Source organism: Ranitomeya variabilis, chromosome 4, assembly GCF_051348905.1.
Source record: "Ranitomeya variabilis isolate aRanVar5 chromosome 4, aRanVar5.hap1, whole genome shotgun sequence".
Lineage (NCBI taxonomy): Eukaryota > Metazoa > Chordata > Amphibia > Anura > Dendrobatidae > Ranitomeya > Ranitomeya variabilis.
In genome coordinates this window covers 103470655-103490929 of record NC_135235.1, presented here as the reverse complement: position 1 = coordinate 103490929, position 20275 = coordinate 103470655, and the positions used below count along the sequence as shown (strand labels likewise).

The 20275-nt window shown below is 41.8% G+C and overlaps 1 protein-coding gene across 5 annotated transcripts in view; it reads left to right on the top strand.

Moving 5' to 3' along the window:
* Positions 1 to 20275, top strand: part of RUFY2 (RUN and FYVE domain containing 2) — a 106601-nt gene that overhangs the window by 6157 nt on the left and 80169 nt on the right. For 3 of the 5 annotated variants that reach the window (XM_077259015.1, XM_077259018.1, XM_077259016.1), the window contains exons 2-9: positions 1857 to 1967; positions 8571 to 8744; positions 12295 to 12412; positions 12515 to 12616; positions 16597 to 16720; positions 18511 to 18575; positions 18857 to 18922; positions 19834 to 19903. In XM_077259015.1, coding sequence (XP_077115130.1) covers positions 1857 to 1967; positions 8571 to 8744; positions 12295 to 12412; positions 12515 to 12616; positions 16597 to 16720; positions 18511 to 18575; positions 18857 to 18922; positions 19834 to 19903 — 830 coding nt within the window. The remainder of the gene's footprint in view (positions 1 to 1856; positions 1968 to 8570; positions 8745 to 12294; positions 12413 to 12514; positions 12617 to 16596; positions 16721 to 18510; positions 18576 to 18856; positions 18923 to 19833; positions 19904 to 20275) is intronic. The other 2 variants (XM_077259017.1, XM_077259020.1) reach the window with 1 other exon arrangement.

Here is a 20275-nt window from a genome sequence, read left to right as displayed (position 1 = left end):
GCTTTGGGTCGTTGTCTTGTTGGAAGATGAAATGACGACCCATCTTAAGATCCTTGATGGAGGAGCGGAGGTTCTTGGCCAAAATCTCCAGGTAGGCCGTGCTATCCATCTTCCCATGGATGCGGACCAGATGGCCAGGCCCCTTGGCTGAGAAACAGCCCCACAGCATGATGCTGCCACCACCATGCTTGACTGTAGGGATGGTATTCTTGGGGTCGTATGCAGTGCCATCCAGTCTCCAAACGTCACGTGTGTGGTTGGCACCAAAGATCTAGATCTTGGTCTCATCAGACCAGAGAACCTTGAACCAGTCAGTCTCAGAGTCCTCCAAGTGATCATGAGCAAACTGTAGACGAGCCTTGACATGACGCTTTGAAAGTAAAGGTACCTTACGGGCTCGTCTGGAACGGAGACCATTGCGGTGGAGTACGTTACTTATGGTATTGACTGAAACCAATGTCCCCACTGCCATGAGATCTTCCCGGAGCTCCTTCCTTGTTGTCCTTGGGTTAGCCTTGACTCTTCGGACAAGCCTGGCCTCGGCACGGGAGGAAACTTTCAAAGGCTGTCCAGGCCGTGGAAGGCTAACAGTAGTTCCATAAGCCTTCCACTTCCGGATGATGCTCCCAACAGTGGAGACAGGTAGGCCCAATTCCTTGGAAAGGGTTTTGTACCCCTTGCCAGCCTTGTGACCCTCCACGATCTTGTCTCTGATGGCCTTGGAATGATCCTTTGTCTTTCCCATGTTGACCATGAATGAGTGCTGTTCACAAGTTTGGGGAGGGTCTTAAATAGTCAGAAAAGGCTGGAAAAAGAGATAATTAATCCAAACATGTGAAGCTCATTGTTCTTTGTGCCTGAACTACTTCTTGATACTTTAGGGGAACCAAACAGAATTCTGGTGGGTTGAGGGGTTGAATAATAAATGACCCTCTGAAAAAACTTTTCACAATTAAAAAAAAATAAATAAACAAAGAAATAACATTCTTTTTTGCTGCAGTGCATTTCACACTTCCAGGCTGATCTACAGTCCAAATGTCACAATGCCAAGTTAATTCCAAATGTGTAAACCTGCGAAATCTGCAGGGGGTTGAATACTACTTGTAGGCACTGTATGTACACACGGATGGCACATAGACACGTAACCCGGATCTCACCAGTACTGGTTTTTCTAGTACCAAAATCACCAGGACTTGTGATTAAGGCCTTCACCTGAATTTGTATTCAGTTACCAATGGAGGTTATTCTTTGTATAGTAAAACGCTACACAATTTTCTAATGTATTATCTCTATCTATTTCTTGTGTTTTTTTTTTAAGGATATGTATTTGCTGAAATAGGAATGTTAAAAAATGGTTCAGTTTATCTGAAACTTTTATCATCAATATCACTATTGTTGTCATCATCATCATTACTGTCACTACAATGGCAGCATGTTTGCCTTAGGCTACAAGTCTGCAGTCACTCAATGTGACAGCAGATTTGTGAATCCTCACATAGCGTGCACTGTGTGCTCTGACGATTTCCCGATTCCGGCTCCGGGAGAAGGCGGTGATGTGACCACAAGTATGCGATTTGCATACTTCCAGCCACATCCCGACTAGACGTGTCCTGCCTTGCTCAATTCACTTGCATTTAGTGAAGTTGCGCACGTCAAGTCGGCATGTGACCTCACATATGCAAATTGCATATTTTCGGTCATGCCCCTGCCACTCCCGGCGCCAGCATCGGGTAGTCTTCACAGTGCACATAGAATGACTGCAGACTTGATCCCTAAGGACAACCCTTTTAATATTCAGATAGGTGAGGATGTTTGCAATAAATGACGTTGTGTTTTGTTGTTTGTTTTTTAGACAGATCACTATAAGAGGAGTGATTTCTTTTTTCCCATCATGACCCAGTTCGGAGTACCAAGGAACCCTGTAAATTGGGTCTCCCACATCACCGCAGCTGTGGTGTCACAGCCAGGTTTGTTATATTAATTTAAGTTATACATTGCTCTTTTTTTATTTCATCTTGTTGGTTTTCTAGATTTTGATTTTACTCTGTAATCAGCAGATTGTAAGTGCAATATTGTAAAAGGGGATGCCTTTAAAAATGTATAGCCTCCAATGGCTGCATTGTAATTCCCTATGTAATCAGTCAGGTCTTCCCAGACACCGAATGATACATAAATCTGTGTAAATCCTCCAATCTTTCTGCCTTACTCTTTGTAGGTAAAGCATTAGTTATGTGAGCTCTTTTGCCCTTGTATTCTGCTCATGAACTAGGCTGCCCAGCATGAACAGAGGTCACACTGTAATAGGAGTACTGATATGCATTTTAATAAGGTGGGTGTCACAATCCCCATCTCTCACTGTATCCTAGGGACAGGTCAACCGTCCTATGGATTACAGGGACGTGTCGGGCTGTCAGCCTTGTGAGTGACAGCTCGGTCATCCTTTAGTATGCAGAAGCGTGCTGGTTTGTCAGTTTTGTGTATGGGATTTCTTTCCAGCCCAGTTTGGCCAGGCCTGCTGGAAATCCTCCAGATATCGCCCTTTCATGGTGATTACATGGCCATTTAGCTGGCTGGCTATGCTGGGACTATTTCTAGTTGTAGCTTTCAGCTCAGGGGTGTTTTGCTTTGTGCTCTGAACTCTGATATTCTGATCTTTGTTGCTGGATCTTGGATTTGCCTTTTGAATACAAGTTTTTATTACCCTTTTGCCTTGATGCACTCTGACCTTGGAATTCTGACCCCGGACTGTGACCTGACTACGCTTTTGTCTCTTCCCTCTGTTTATGACGTTATAGGATGTTTCGCCCCCAGCAGTTCGCCCCCAGCAGTTTGCCCCTGGGTATATTTTGCCCCCGCACATTTCGTCCCCAGTATTTGTCCCCCAGGATGATACTTACCTGTCGCAGCTGCAGCTCCTTGGGTCGCGGAGTGCAGTCTAGCGGTTCCCCGTGACGTCATATGGGAACAGTTGATTTAACATGTCACAAAAGTTCAGCACTCTGTACAGTACTTTTGTGACATGTGGATTGATGATGGACGGGAAATCATGAACCACAAGGACAAACGGGGATGAACTGCTGGGGGCGAAATGTACCCGGGGGCGAACTGCTGGGGGCGAAACATCCAGATCCCGTTTAATGACGTTCCCTCCTGGCTCTTGACCTCGGACTCCTTGACTTCCCTGACTTAGACTTGTCCTTGAGAAGTGACTCAGTGTCACAGTGGGCACCAACAATATTTAAAAGTATATAAATAATATTAAAAAAGCATCCTTTATCTATAAGTGATATATATGGAACTCCTGGAATTCCTTTTTATTGTTCAGAATTTTTTTTAAGCAGACTGGGTTTTCTTTTGCAAACACATATAATATTAACTTGGTATTAGAACATTCTACTTGAACGTTTTCCTAGTCACACTGTGCACGTCCAGGTGCTCACAAAGGGCTGACATTTCACAATGCATAAAAACTTTTCTGTTTACCTCCCCTCAACAACAGACCTCCGGCATTTTACTTGCTTGTTTAATGACAGGGTCAGGGAAGCAGGAATGTTGTATTTCCACTTTTGGTTAAGTTGCCATAACATTTGTGCAGGAATGAAGGCACTCCCTACTAATGGCCACTGACCGTGAATGTATCGGGCTAAACTTTACAGAAAGCAACTGTTTATAATTTCCTAAGGGTTTTGTCCCAGATACTTGTATATCCCGATAAGTGAAGTCACTACCTTTAATTTGGAATTACACACATCATATCACACTACATATATTCTGCTCTCCAATATATATATGCAAAAAGAGGCCCTTTTAGCCAGTGTCGGCCAAGAATCGGGGGAAAAACGTCTGAAGTTGCCCCTGAAGCGCATTTGCGAAATGTTGTAGTCTTTTGACTACAAAAGACTTTGACTACAGAAAAGATGTGAGGATTATTTTTCTTTTATGCATGTAAAAATTTCACTTTTTATCGAGCAAGAGATTCTATCTATCTATCTATCTATCTAGATAAAAAAAAACACAGCAGCACATGTACATGAATCTAGGCCATGTGAATCCTACTTCTCAAAAATATTTTTTCACAATTTTTTTCAAAAAATTTTTTTTTCATAAAACTTACAGTAATAGATGAATTGAAGATTCTTAGCGCATAAATTGGCCAATTCATGTGTGCCCATCAACCACACATTTATCTATATTATGCAGTTTGCAGCGTGCACGTGTTCACATTAGGAGTGCTGGTTGGTTTTTTTTTTTATCTATCTATCTATCTATCTATCTATCTATCTATCTATCTATCTATTTTTTCTAAACTTTTCAACTGGCATACTGCCTCCATTTCTTTCTTTCTTTCTTTCTTTCTTTCTTTCTTTCTTTCTTTCTTTCTTTCTTTCTTTCTTTCTTTCTCTATCTATCTATGATAATAATATATCTATTATCTATCTATATATCTATCTATCATCTATCTATCTATTATCTATCATCTATTATCTTTCAATCATCTATCTTCAATCTATTATCTATCATCTATCTATTATCTATCTATCTATCTATCTATCTATCTATCTATCTATCTATCTATCTATCTATCTATCTATCTATCTATCTATCCAGTCACAAAGTATTGTAGGTATTGTAGGCATATTTCATATAATGTACATTGTGCATTGCCCCTTGAGCCGTGCACCATATTATCCACCCATATTTCAAAGACTGTTTTTAATTATTTAATTAACTGGATCCTAAGCTTTCCCTCTTCACTTGAGGTCTAGGCACTGATTTAGGTAAATCTTTACTATAGGGTCCTATCTAACAAAGGTCGCCTTGTCGTTGGCAAATGGGCTTGAAATATGCATGTAATGTCTGTAGACTGCTGTTTCCTAGTGTTTGTATTTATAAACCTGTCTATGTATATTAAATGGAATACCAGTAAGATCACTACCCCCTAACTATTCATATGCACATGTAGCTATTTCAAAGACAATATATAGAAAAAGTATTAGAGCAGCACAAAAAAACACAAAAGTGAAAATAGAAAAATAGAGTCGGGTGCAGAGCCCCCCAGGCTTGAAAAAGGTTCACATCTACCAGAACCGAAACACTGCTGAGATGGGCTAATAAAAGTAGCTCCTGCTTTTTTCACTACTAATGGTGTGCTGCCTCCGTTTTTTGTATTTCAAAGACAAGTTACTGAGAAATAACCAGTGTTTGCATTGATATACAAATCAGGCTGAAGAACTATTTGAAGATCTAAAGCCTCTGTCACTCCAGCTCTTTTCCCACCCAGCGCCGTCTCTTACTTTGACTGATGGCTCCTTTGTTTGACGTCACATGGCAGGAGGCGATGTTGGGCGGGGAATAGAGCTGGAGCGACATAGGCTTCAGAACTGCAACCTCATTTACCATATATACTCGAGTATAAGCCGACTCGAGTATAAGCCAAGGCACCTAATTTTGCCATGGAAAACTGGGTAAGCTTATCGACTCGAGTATAAGCCGGGTATGCATTGTCCACTCATCTCTGTCCTGCTATGCACGGCTCCCCCCCGTCGCTGTCCTGGTATGTGGCTCCCCTCCCCCGTATTGTCCTGGTACATGTGGCTCCCCCGTCCTGTCCTGCTATGTGTGGCTCCCCCCGTTCTGTCTTGGTATGTGTGGCTTCCTCTGTTGTATGCATGGCTCCCCCGCTCCCGCATTGCTCACCGCCCATTCCATCATTGTATGCATGGCTCACCCCCCCCCCCCATCCTAGTCACCCTCCTCGCGCCGTCACTTCATCTTCGTTGTCCTGGCGCTGCAGCTGGTACCGCTCATTAAGGTAATGAATATGCGCTCCACGCCTATGGGAGTAGTGACGCGTTCATATTCATTACCATAATGAGGGGTACCACGTGACCGCTCAGCAAAAAGAAGAGCTGCCGGGATGGAGATGGAGCGACGGCGCGAAGAGGGTGAGTATGATGTCTTCTGTTAGCCGACTCCTGCTGCTGCTCCGCCACTCCCTCGCTGGCTTTTTGGACAATGGCTTGTGTATAAGCCGAGGGGGGCGTTTTCAGCACAAAAAAATGTGTTGAAAATCTTGGCTTATACATGAATATATATGGTACATATCAATTCACACACTAATTTATTTTTCGAGAATAGGCTGGCCATGTAAAGGTATTGCTGGATTTCAGCTACATGTGCATATAAATAGTTTTGGGGTGAAATCCTTCCCTGTAATAAGGGAATTTGTCAATAAGATCAACCCCGTCCCAGCCAAACAACATACAGGTCCTTCTCAAAAAATTAGCATATAGTGTTAAATTTCATTATTTACCATAATGTAATGATTACAATTAAACTTTCATATATTATAGATTCATTATCCACCAACTGAAATTTGTCAGGTCTTTTATTGTTTTAATACTGATGATTTTGGCATACAACTCCTGATAACCCAAAAAACCTGTCTCAATAAATTAGCATATTTCACCCGACCAATCAAATAAAAGTGTTTTTTAATACCAAACAAAAAACCCATCAAATAATAATGTTCAGTTATGCACTCAATACTTGGTCGGGAATCCTTTGGCAGAAATGACTGCTTCAATGCGGCGTGGCATGGAGGCAATCAGCCTGTGACACTGCTGAGATGTTATGGAGGCCCAGGATGCTTCAATAGCGGCCTTAAGCTCATCCAGAGTGTTGGGTCTTGCGTCTCTCAACTTTCTCTTCACAATATCCCACAGATTCTCTATGGGGTTCAGGTCAGGAGAGTTGGCAGGCCAATTGAGCACAGTAATACCATGGTCAGTAAACCATTTACCAGTGGTTTTGGCACTGTGAGCAGGTGCCAGGTCGTGCTGAAAAATGAAATCTTCATCTCCATAAAGCATTTCAGCCGATGGAAGCATGAAGTGCTCCAAAATCTCCTGATAGCTAGCTGCATTGACCCTGCCCTTGATGAAACACAGTGGACCAACACCAGCAGCTGACATGGCACCCCACACCATCACTGACTGTGGGTACTTGACACTGGACTTCAGGCATTTTGGCATTTCCTTCTCCCCAGTCTTCCTCCAGACTCTGGCACCTTGATTTCCGAATGACATGCAAAATTTGCTTTCATCAGAAAAAAGTACTTGGGACCACTTAGCAACAGTCCAGTGCTGCTTCTCTGTAGCCCAGGTCAGGCGCTTCTGCCGCTGTTTATGGTTCAAAAGTGGCTTTACCTGGGGAATGCGGCACCTGTAGCCCATTTCCTGCACACGCCTGTGCACGGTGGCTCTGGATGTTTTCACACCAGACTCAGTCCACTGCTTCCTCAGGTTCCCCAAGGTCTGGAATCGGTCCTTCTTCACAATCTTCCTCAGGGTCCGGTCACCTCTTCTCGTTGCACAGCGTTTTCTGCCACATTGTTTCCTTCCAACAGACTTACCATTGAGGTGCCTTGATACAGCACTCTGGGAACAGCCTATTTGTTGAGAAATTTCTTTCTGGGTCTTACCCTCTTGCTTGAGGGTGTCAATGATGGCCTTCTTGACATCTGTCAGGTCGCTAGTCTTACCCATGATGGGGGTTTTGAGTAATGAACCAGGCAGGGAGTTTTTAAAAGCCTCGGGTATCTTTTGCATGTGTTTAGAGTTAATTAGTTGATTCAGAAGATTAGGGTAATAGGTCATTTAGAGAACCTTTTCTTGATATGCTAATTTATTGAGACAGGTTTTTTGGGTTATCAGGAGTTGTATGCCAAAATCATCAGTATTAAAACAATAAAAGACCTGACAAATTTCAGTTGGTGGATAATGAATCTATAATATATGAAAGTTTAATTGTAATCATTACATTATGGTAAATAATGAAATTTAACACTATATGCTAATTTTTTGAGAAGGACCTGTATATGCCCTGTCAGGCACTGAGCATTTAACTCTTTATTTGCATATAAAAACACTGATTTCCCTGGAATGCAGTAAGAGATAGACGATATAAAGGTTTCCATTGATTTACATTTCAAAGACTTGAATGCGTCTATAGAAAACACCAAAACACTGACTATCTAATGTCGATAATTCCTTAATATATACGTTTGTGTGAAAATCATTGAATGGATACATGACTGAGTCATCATACAGAATTAGAATATTTCCTCCATGACTTCCCTGATGGCGATACTTCTGTGATTCATTGGGCGCCTTACATTGTATTAGACTCTGAAGAGCGGGGCGACACGGACAGCGGTTAGTGCGGTTTGTGATCCCACCGTCTCAGAACCTGGGGTCATGTTCAGTAGGAAGAAGGTTTTCTGTCTGGGCAAAGTAGTCACAGTTTTAAACCATGACTATATAATTAATCCAGATTTGATAGATTGCAGTTATGAACACCACCTGTATACCGCTCACATTCTCCATCCTGATTCTAGGCCTATATACACATCTATATAAGCAGTTTCATCCATTGCAGATCAGAAAGTAGATTCCATTTAGACCAATAACTACATTTGGCATTGATTTCTAGCTGTGTTTCGGATGTATGCATAATTCATACTTAGTAATACGATGGCTTTATAATTGTATTATTATCCTGTGTACTAGCAGCAAGAGATCCAGCTGTTGTAGAGCGGACAAATTTGCTGAATATGGCAAAGCTCAGTATAAAAGGACTCATTGAATCGTCTCTGAGTTACGGCCGAACCCTGGATTCAGATTACCCTCCTCTTCAGCAATTCTTTGTTGTGATGGAACATTGCCTCAAGCATGGGCTTAAAGGTACAGTACATGCCGTCACTACTGCAGTGTCCATACATATGTGCCTGTGTCCATGGCTGGTGATTTCATCCCTCACCGGATCTAGTAACACTTTACCTAAACTAAATAAAGGTGTTTCTGCTCATAACGAACCTTGATTGACCATCAGTGCTCGTTTAAAGGCCCAAATGGTATGGACTGTATCTAAACTGTATGAGAATGAATGATTATCAATAGATTGTTGGCTGGGATGTAAACGATGCCAATATTCCGGGGCAGTCTGTAAAATAGGACACTTTCTTTGCCCTGTCCGTAAAAAAATGTAAGGTGTCCCTGATTTTTTGGTAGCTGAAGAAACTTGTGCAGATTATTTAGTCTCTAATTCTCATCATTTTACAGTTTATAGTGAATGCAGCTGATGTCTTCATATCAGAATTATAGATATGGATAACTTATAATGATTTATTATGGTTTTCCAATCTGTCAGTAAAAAATATTATTTGTCCGTGATTGTTTGATAAGCTGTCCAGAAAAAGTAAAAACTCAGCCCTGATCTTTGGATCCCCATACATTTTTATATAGCCTGCAGCACATCCCGTGTCCACAGTGAGACTTGCTGCCGTAGTATGAAGTCAGCTGGCAATTAAGTATTTAATCGTTCGTCATCTAATCGCTGTCATGTTTAAAAAGGTCATTGGTCAGGAATGGGCAATGTTCTGAACACTAGTCCTGCCGATTATCATCCCGTGTAAAAAGGCCGTAGGGCTCGCTCACACAGCTGTCGATTCTCTCATGCGAGAGTATCAGGCCCATTATGCTAAAGATACATGATCCTAGTATCACCTTAGTGTGATCTGATTCTCTAGGATGAGAGATTCGCAGCACAGGTATGGAGAAGATGGAGAGCTTAATTTCTCCATCTTTTCCATTGTCTGTGTCCACGGTAATTTAGGCTTCACTCGGATGGACCTGCTCTTCCCCATAGTATAACATTTGTCTGAGTGCTATCTGATAAAACATTGCATAGCACTTGTCCGTGTTATACGCTAGTGTGAGCAAGCCCTTAAATGGGTACTTTGGGGGAATAATTCATATACGTAACGTCAGCGTCGGACTGGAGCACCTTGGGCCCACCAGAGAAAATCTTTCTTGGGGCCCACTATGTAGCTACATAGAAATAGATACAAGACCACCAATTGTGCGATAAAAAGCGCTAATATCAGGGTATAATATAAGGTAGTTCACGTCTTAATTATGTAGCAAGGGTTGGGGTAGCCCCCTCACAGAATATAATTTAGCCCCCTCACAGAATATAATTTAGCCCCCTCATAAAATATAATGCAGTCCCCTCTCATAGAATATAATGCAGCACCCCACAAAATATAATGCAACCCCCTCAGGTATAACGCTGTCCCCACCATAGAATATAATGCAGCACCCTCATAGGGTATAATGCAGCACCCTCATATAGTATAATGCAGCCACCACAGAACATAATGTAGTCAACTGTGAGAATGCAGCCCCATCACAGAATATAATGCAGCCCCCCATAGAGTATACTGTAGCCCCCTCACATAGTATGATGTAGCCCCCCATAATATAATGCAGTCCCCTGAGAATAATGCAGTACCCCCACAGAATATAATGTAGCCCCCTCATAAAGTATAATGCAGCCCCTCTCCACCCCCATCATTGTCCTCATCACCACCTCCATCATTGCCTTCTCCCCCACCACCCCTATCATTCTCCCCCACCACCTCCATCACTGCCCATTCCACCACCTGCATCATTGCCTCCTCCCCCACCATCATTGTCCATCACCTCCATCATTGCCTCTCCCACCACCATCATTGCCCATCACTTCCATCATTGCCTCCCCCCACCACCATCATTGCCCATCACCTCCATCATTGCCTCCCCACCATCATTGCCTATCACCTCCATCATTGCCTCCCATACCATCATTACCTATCACCTCCATCATTGCCTCCCCCACCATCATTGCCTCCCCTCACCCTCATTGCTCATAACCTCCATCATTTCCTCCCTCATCATGATTGCCCATCGTCTCCATCATTGTCTCCCCCACCATCATTGCCCATCACTTCCATCATTGCCTCCCCTCACTTCCATCATTGCCTCCCCACCACCACCATCATTGCCCATCAGCTCCATCATTGTCTTCCCTCCCACCATCATTGCCCATCACCTCCATCATTGTCTCCCCCCACCACCATGATTGACCATCACCTCCATCATTGTCTGACCCCACCAATATCATTGTCCTTCACCACACACACACAGCTCACTGCAGCAGCAGCTCATCACACACACACACACACACACACACACACACACACACACACACACACACACACACACTCTCACAAACACACACACACACACTCTCACGCTCACAGCACAGCTCACCTCCCCGCAGCAGCAGCTCATTCCAGCAACCTCTTCCTTGCTGGATTCCTGGAAGCTTTCTGACTGAGACAGCAGCACGCTGGATGATGACATCATCCAGCTGGGCTGTCTCAGACAGGAAGCAAGACAACGGGAAGTGAGCTGCTCTGTGAGTCTGTGTGTCTTTGTGTGTATGTGTGCGGTGCTGTGTGTGTGTGTGTGTGTGTGTGTGTGTGGGTGTGCGGTACTTTGTGAGTGTGTGTGTTTGTGGTGCGGCTTTACATGCGGGCAGTGTTAGCTGCACCCTGCTGCTAACGCTGCCCGCTATTAAAGAGAAATGATATTCACGCCTCTCCACGCCCATAGGGGCATGGGGAAGAGTGAATATTCATTTGGTTTTAGCAGCGGGGACAGGATCCTGTCTCCAGCTGCTGCTACTGGCACAGAGCGGGCCCCCTTGACTCTGGGGCCCTATAGCCACTGGCAAGGGGCCCCTGGAGCAGTGGGGGCCCTAGGCAGCTGCTGGCCAGTATGCCAGCAGTTGTCAGTGCCTGGGCCCACCGGAGGATCCTCCGGTTCTCCGGTGGGCCAGTCCGAGCCTGTGTAACGTCATGAACTATAAAGGCTTACATCAATACTAGTGCTTTTGATCTGCTATTCAAAACTATTCACTGTGACAGCGATGCAGGTGCTGAATGCTCCCCCAGCCTTCTGGGACGCTATGATCAGGGATGTGAATTGCTCCTGGGGTGTCTAATACAAGCCAGCCCCCTGATAACAACTCCCCCATACAGTCACAGATCAGCAAGTGTGGCTTGTCTTGCTTGTACTGCAGTCTGTGCCCCCTGGCCAAGCCAGATGTCGATATGAATACCTTTTATTTTCCCTGGCTAAGCCCTTTAAGAAGCGAATTGGATGTAATAAGAACCTGACATTGGTGCAGTACTAAGCATTAGCCCTTGGTGTAACGTAAATTCATGGTTACTTAACACAGAAGTAAAATCTAAAAGAAATCTGCAGTTATATTGCATTAATCAGGCTCCCAGTGCATCATAAATGATAATCAGACTTGCAAAAAGAATAATAAAAAAAAACACTGTATACACTGCGCTTGTAATGTCAGGAATGACTGTAAATAATTTAAATATGTTCTTCTTGGAAGTGAGAAAATCCTTCCTTAGCTTTAATAGAACAATTTGGTGTCCTTTGGAGATGGTGGAGAAAATATGTCCAGAAGCAGAAGAAGTCGCAGCCAGTGTGAGGGATTTACCAGGACTCAGGTGTGCAGTACATGTTCTGTAGAAACCTGTTCTTTTATGTATTTCATTTATGTCCCATATTAATCCAGTATCATCAATTTTGGTTGCCCGTCTTCCTCTTAGGACCCCCCTTGGCCGAGCTAGAGCCTGGCTACGGTTATCGATGATGCAGAAAAAACTAGCAGATTACCTGCGCTGCCTGATCATGCGCCGAGACATTTTAAGGTCAGTCCCTCCTCTACCTTAAATCGTTTCTGACTTTTAGGCCGGAGTCACACTAGAGCGTAATACGGACGAGTGCTATGCGATAAAAAATCGCATAGCACTCGGACCAATGATAATCTATGGGGCAGCTCCCATCATCCGTTGTGTTCTTCGCCGTATTATACGTGTGAGAGAAATCGCAGCATGCTGCTATTTGCACTGTATTACAGCCGAGACTCACCAATGAAAGTCTATGGGTGCGACAAAAACTCGCACACCACACAGACCATCAGTGTGACTTGCGAGAAATACGCACCGGTGTCCTTTAGAAAAGCCGGCAATTCAGTGCGGTGTAATGTAAAATCACACTGACAGGTTAAAATAGAATAGATAAAATAAATGTCTACTGTACACATAGTATAGGTATATACTTATTATATATAATAAATATATAATACCTCCATTATTAACCAGGCTTAATGTCACCTTACACTAGCAAGGTGACATTAACCCCTTATTACCCCATATGCCACTGCTACAGGGCAATGGGAAGAGAGAGGCTAAGTGCCGGAATAGGCGCATCTTACTGGGGTGGCTGGCTGCAGATTTTTTTAGGCAGTGGGGGGACAATAACCATGGTCCCTCTCTAGGCTATTAATATCTGCCCTCAGTCACTGGCTTTCCCTCTCTGATGGCGAAAATTGCGCGGGAGCCCACGCCAGTTTTTTCCGAAAATTAATCCTTTAATTTAACACAGCTCCAAAATTTTACACACACACACACACACACTACTAACATTATTAGTCAGGGACATATAAAAATCTAATGGATATGCAACGGTTGTACTGTTTGTAAACCATGTGTCATATCCTGTCGGCTTCTGCAATGATTTAGCAAAAGCCGACAAATGAATTATCGGCTATTCTGCTATCTAACTCTCTATGAAATATAAAGATATATATATGTGTCTCACTGACATATATATATATATATATATATATATATATATATATATATATATATATATATACACATATATATACTGTAGACTGTATGTTTTCACGAATATTTGAGCCCATGGATCCATTATATGTCCATTTTGCAAGACAGCGAGAAAATCTCGCCATACAGATGCCATACGGATGTCATACGGATACTTTGAAGAGAAAAAATCGCATCCTCGTATTGTGCATATGGATCACTGTTCGGGAACATTTCTGCGAATCTCGGCTGTGAAAAACGGACCGATTCTTTATACGTTATGTGTGACTCCAGCCTTAGATACAAAAAAATAAGAAGGAATTCTGCAAAGGATTTTTGGCTAGATTATGTAAGAATAACATTAAAGAAAATGTTTATTACCAGATAAAACCTGATACTTATTTACAATCTTTATTTCTAATCTGTTTTTTATTTTCACTAGTGCGTTTTTTTTCAGTTCAAAATTATGGGAGCGACAATTGTGCCTGAGCTTCTGTTAACAGTATTTAGAAATAGGCTTTACAGCAGCCTCGTCGAGTGTAGGAAACAATAAAATAAATATATGGCAACTGTAGAACTCTTCCGCAAGGAGGACACAACTTCCATAAAATATGGGATACAACTTGGAAAAAATCAACAAAAGTAAAAAAGATAGACAGCATCCAAGTGTGTTAGACAAAGACCTTGAGTTGTGGCCAGAAGTTTTGAGACTGACACAATTTTTGTTTTTTTGAACAAACTCAGCTGCTTTAGTTTTTATGGTAGCTATTTGCATTAACTCTAGTTTGTTATCAACAGTGATCAGGTGAATTGCAAAATATTGCAAAGTCATTTTTTCATGCCATGAAAATTAACTAACTCACAAAACCCCCATTTACATAGATTTTTAGCCCTTTCACAAAATCACCTAATATAATTTCAGTGAGCTTCTCGTTACATCAGGAAAAGGTTCTAACAAGACAAGGCAGCCGATACTGCTCGGTCATTCTGATTGAATTATAAGAGCACATTGGTTGCGTTAAAAGAGGGCTGGTGTTTGAAATCTTCTGTTAAACATGGATGCCCTAAGGAAACATGCATACTTATTATTTCTTTGCGCCAAAATGGCTTTACAGGCAAGGACATTGCTGCTTGTCATATTGCCATGAAATCATCCATTTATTAGATCATGAAGAACTTAAAAGAGAGAGGTTAATTTGGTGTGAAGAAGGCTTCAGTGCATCCAAGAACGTCCAGCAAGTGTCAGGACTGTGAGCTAAAGAGGATTCATCTATGTAATTGGCTCTGCACCAGTGCAAAGTTTGCCCAGAAACGGCAGCAGGCAGGTGTTGGTGCTTCTGCATGCACAGTGAGGCGAACTTTTGGAGACTGACCTGGTGTCAGAAGGGCATGAAGAAAAAACATCAAGGACAGACTGGCACACTGGTGACAAAACCCTCTTCATCTTCAGATAGTTTGGGAAATCCGTAAGAATGATTGGAGAAGAAAAGGTGGGCACCACCTTGAGTCCTGTGTTATGCTGACAGTAAAGTGTCCTGAGACTGTTCATGTGTTAGTTTGCTCTTCATACAAGAGACTGGGCACACTAACAATTTTACCTAAGAGCACTGTCATCAACCAAGAGCAACTTCTCCCAACTATCCAAGGGCAATTTGGTGATGAACAATCCTTTTTCCAGCATGATGGAGACCATGAGCTTACTCTTTGCCACATGGGTTTTTTTTTGCCTTCCTCTGGATCAACATGTCAGGGCATGTTAGGTTAGGCTATGGGTTGAACTAGATGGACTTAAAGTCTTCCTTCAACCTTAATAACTATGTTACTATGTTACAAGGCAAAAGTGATAATTGCTGGATGAACAAAATATTGAAATTTTGGGTCCATGTCCAGGAAACACCCCAGATCTCAATTCCACTGAGAACCTGTGGTCAATCCTCAAAAAGTGGGAGGACAAACAAAAACACAGAAATTGTGATCCACGCCAAGCATTTATTAGAGAAGAATGGGGGTAGTCATCAGTCAGGATTTGGCCTAGAAGCTGATATCCAGCTGCCAGGGAGAATTGCAGAAGTCTTGAAAAATAAGAGACAACACTAAATATTGAGTCTTTGCATAAACTGATGTATTTGTCAATAAAGGTTTAAGCACTGATACTTATAATTGTACTTCAGTGTCCATACAGACATCTGACTACAACGTCTAACAACATTGAGCAACAATGTCCAAAATCGTTATTTATCTTCATATATTTTAGGTTAATTTGCAGGTAAATAGCTTTAAAATCACCGCTTCTTAGACGATGGGTGTGCTGTTATTACTCTCTGGTACTTTGATTGATAGCGTGCTCTTCAGCGTGTGCATAACAGACTGCCAATCAATGTGTCGGAGAGATATTACTGCACCCTCATAATATAGTGATAACTGTAACTGTTCGTGCACCGCCCCAATGACTGGAAGCGAGTTGCCGCAGGAAGGATATTAGTTAATTTTCTGCCTTGTAGCTGCTGCTCCAATAAAGCAGCCATACAAGATTTTAATACTATTTACTTGCAGATAAACCCAATATGGTGAGCTTATCCCCTTTTTATCTGGTTCCGCGTGTGATTTTCATATTGCCCACACCCGTTACTTGCCTTTGGTGAGTTTGAACGAGCATCACATGCTTGAAGTTGTTTACACACAATTTTGGAAAGGTTCCAACAATTTTGTCCAGCCTATTTTGGGGGTTTTGTGTGAAATTATGTCCAATTTGCCTCTTTTCAGTTTGTTTTGCTTGTTGTTCAAAAACACACAAAGGAAATAAACATGTGTATAACAAAACATGTCATTTCAATAATTTTCTGGGAGAAATACTTCATTTTCTGGAACAATTTCAAGGGTGCCAACATTTTTAGCCATGAATGTAATTGATATCTCATAGTTTTCTGTTAGGAGAAACGTAAAACTAGCTTTTAATGCAGAAATATTTAATCCTGAAGTTTGTGTTACACAACTATTACTTACAGTTGTCTTTTTTCCAGTGAGTTTTATGAAAATCATGCTGTAATGATGGAAGAAGAAGGAACGGTTATTGTTGGGCTCCTGGTTGGATTGAATGTTATTGATGCCAATCTTTGTGTCAAAGGGGAAGACCTGGACTCACAAGTATGAATAATAAATATAGAAATGTATTCATGTACTTCATCAATCTCTTCTATCATTATTTATTAATTATAGCATTCAAATCATATTTTTCTCCCTGTGTTGTAAAGAATAAATTATATCTTTAGTTAGAATCTTTTAATCTCCACTTTTGAAGAGGACGATTGGTAGAATATGTGTAGCATCTAGAATTTGTCCATATGCCCTTTTAAGACATATGGATGTTATAGGGAACCTGTCATATCCCAAAAAGCTATTAACCGGCAGATATGGGGTTAATCTGCAGGTTAATAGCGTTCCAAAATATTCCTTCCTGCAGCCCCTGGCTTTCAGTCATAAAGGCGCAGCTTCAGTCACTGCTCAGTACATAGTGAGCGGCGGCTGTAACCACGCCTCGGCACTGACTGACAGCCGGCTTAACACTGATAAACTGCAGAGTCGACTGTCAGTCAGTGCAGGGGTTTGGTTACAGCAGCCGCTCACTACACACCCCTATGACTGAAAGTTGAAGGCTACTTGGAGAAATAAAGTTAATTTCCTCCCATCAGCTGGGCTTTTAGTCCGGTGGCCGAACGGCTTTACAATGCTATCAATCTGCAGATTAACCCCATATCTGCAGGTCAATAGAGTTTGGGGACATGACAGGTTATAATTATAGAGGGGCTCCGTCAGTATGCTAGCCAGAAAAAAAGAGTCAATTTCTCTCACTCCTGCACACTGTATTACATGGGTCTTCATTCATTTGATTGTGATTACTACTTCTGCATTGAGGGCAGATCCACTGAGCTCAATACTTGGCTGGAGACCTGTCGACATGATCTCAGCGCTGCAGACAAACAACAGAGACCAGAGCCCAGTGGAGAGGAATCCTCAGTTTGTTTTGTTATAACTATTAGTGATGAGCGAGTATACTCGTTGCTCGGGTGACCTTAGAGTATTTGTTAGTGTTTGGAGATTTAGTTTTCATTGCCCCAGCTGAATGATTTACAGCTACTAGACAGCTTCAATACATGTGGGGATTCCCTAGCAACCAGGCAACCCCCACATGTACTTAGGCTGGCTAGTAGCTGTAAATCATTCAGCTGCAGGGATGAAAACTAAATCTCAGAACACTAACAAATACTCGGAGGACACCCCAGCAACGAGTACACTCGCTCATTACTAATAATTATTGCAGCTCATGGTCTAAAGTTTTCTGAAAAGGGATAATCCAATTGCTGCAACTTACTTCTGTGGATAAAATGGGTATCTGATTACCTAAGAGAGTCCAATAGGGAGGTGGAAATTCCCCTTGCGTTTATAGAAAGACTGATGGTAATTTTTATTTGTCAGCACCTGTTTGGAGAAGCACTTTTAACAATTAGTGTGGCCACAGTGTATCTCAGGAAACTCACAGAGCCAATTTATTAAGACTGGCGTTGCGCACACCTTTCCAGAAATGCTACTGCAGTCAGGGACTGGAGTTATATTTCTGGGATACGAAACGCTGGCACTTTTGCTGAAGTTGATGGGTGGGCATAGCTATGCCCCGTTCCGGCTCTTCCCCAGCTTTTGTAACTTTTTAAAACTTTTACATCAGTTTTCTGGGATAAAAGCTTTGATAAATAGAGTACTTGGGTCTCTTTCATTGGGGCTTTTGGCTATCTATCCCTAACAAGTGACCAGGATGCAGTAAATTATTCCTGAATGATCCAGTTTTGCAAAACATCTGTTAACCTGTGTGGCTCTGATGATAACCTTGCATTACAGCAGTTCTCTGACATCATGTTTTCTTTGTAAATTCTCTGTCGTAGGTTGGAGTGATTGATTTCTCCATATATCTAAAATCAGAAGAAGACGATCATAACAGAGAGGGGAGGTAATATTTGTTACAAGTTCTCCTGTCTAATAATGGAATGATATAGGCTGTGTCCGGGCTGGTTTGGAGGACATTCACTGTGTAATGGCTTCTTACACAATTGTTCTCTAAGTGATACAAGTAGAGGGTCTCAGCAGTGGGAACTTTGGAGAACCACTTCATCTGTATTTATTTATTTATGTAGATATGATTTGTGATTTTGACAGTCTCTAAAGTTTCTGATTATTTTTTCAGATTTATATTAATGAAATTACCAAAAAACTCTTCTCTTTCATTGTAAGGAATGTGCACATTTCTGCAATACTGGACCAGAAGAACTATGTCGAAGAACTAAACAGACAACTGAAGTAAGTGAGTGAGTTATTCATTAGCTTGCATTAGCTTGCAACCCCTGACATATTCCTTGGAGAGCAAGCCTGGCATAATGTTTTGTTTCGATGCAGTCTGAACATAAATGCCAATCATTTTCAGAAATTGATAGTAAATTGTATTAGAATTAATTGCTTAAAAATGGGTTTTTGCGCTTGTGGGTTTTTTTTTAATAAAGATTGTGATATGAAAAAATGACTTTTTTATAATACACACATCACAAAATCTGATTTAAACAATAGGTAATTTTCCAATGACTCAGTCCCTTTAAATGTCAACATGTGAAATCAATGCATAACCCAAGAAATATAATTTGTGCATAGGATGTGAATTCTGATTTTGCATAGTGAATCACAAAACTTTGTTAATGGAACCAATCATGAATCTTGATAATTAGAGTATCTGCACAAGATGTTCTTTTCAGGTGACTACGCTCCGTAACCTGCCTGAAAAAGAGCAACATAAACATTAAACAGAATGAACATATGCATTTATATGTAAATACGACTTGCTGTTCATATGTTATATTTTGAGCTTCTTTAAACTTCTTCAGGTTTCCATAAACACCAAGCGGTTAAAAGAATTGTCCTGAGCATTCTTCAGGTGTCTTCCACTTCATAGCTGCTAATCTAACTTATTCAATACAACATCACAAACAAAAAACTACCAAAAAGATGCTTTAGAACAAAAGATGTCGGCGAAAACTTGCTGGGTTCTCATGTGTAAAAGTTGTCATGTGCACATACACTTACAGCCATTCTGTGTGTCTTGATGTCTTCATTTCATCATTCTTGGTTTTTTGCTATATCTCATCTGTTTATATTAAATAAACTGAACACTTGTTTAATAATACAGTAATGTAACATGTTGTGTTGTCTCTTGCTTGCAGCGGCACTGTGAGCAGTCTTCATTCAAGAATTGATACACTGGAGAAATCTAATGCAAAACTTATTGAAGAGGTAATGCAAGAGATTGGAAAATGTGTACTAATCAGATTAGGCTGTGGGCAGTTTGTGCATGAATCTGACAGGTGCAAAAATGTTGGCACGCTCCATAAGTCATAACATTATGGGGATATTATTGGTAAGCTACTGGAGAATAACTTTGAAGTGCAGCACCATCTGCAGCTCACACTAACGCTAACGCACCATAGCACAGAATAGTGGCTTTGCATGCTCTTGCATGGACCTCTGCACAGTAGGCCTTAAGCCCCCATTCCTTGAGAGATCCACAGTCCGACAAAAGATTCGACCGTGGAAATCTAATAAGTCTCAGCCTTGTCCTTCCCGACATCATCTCTGTTGGGGAAGTCTGGAGACCCCACGCACATT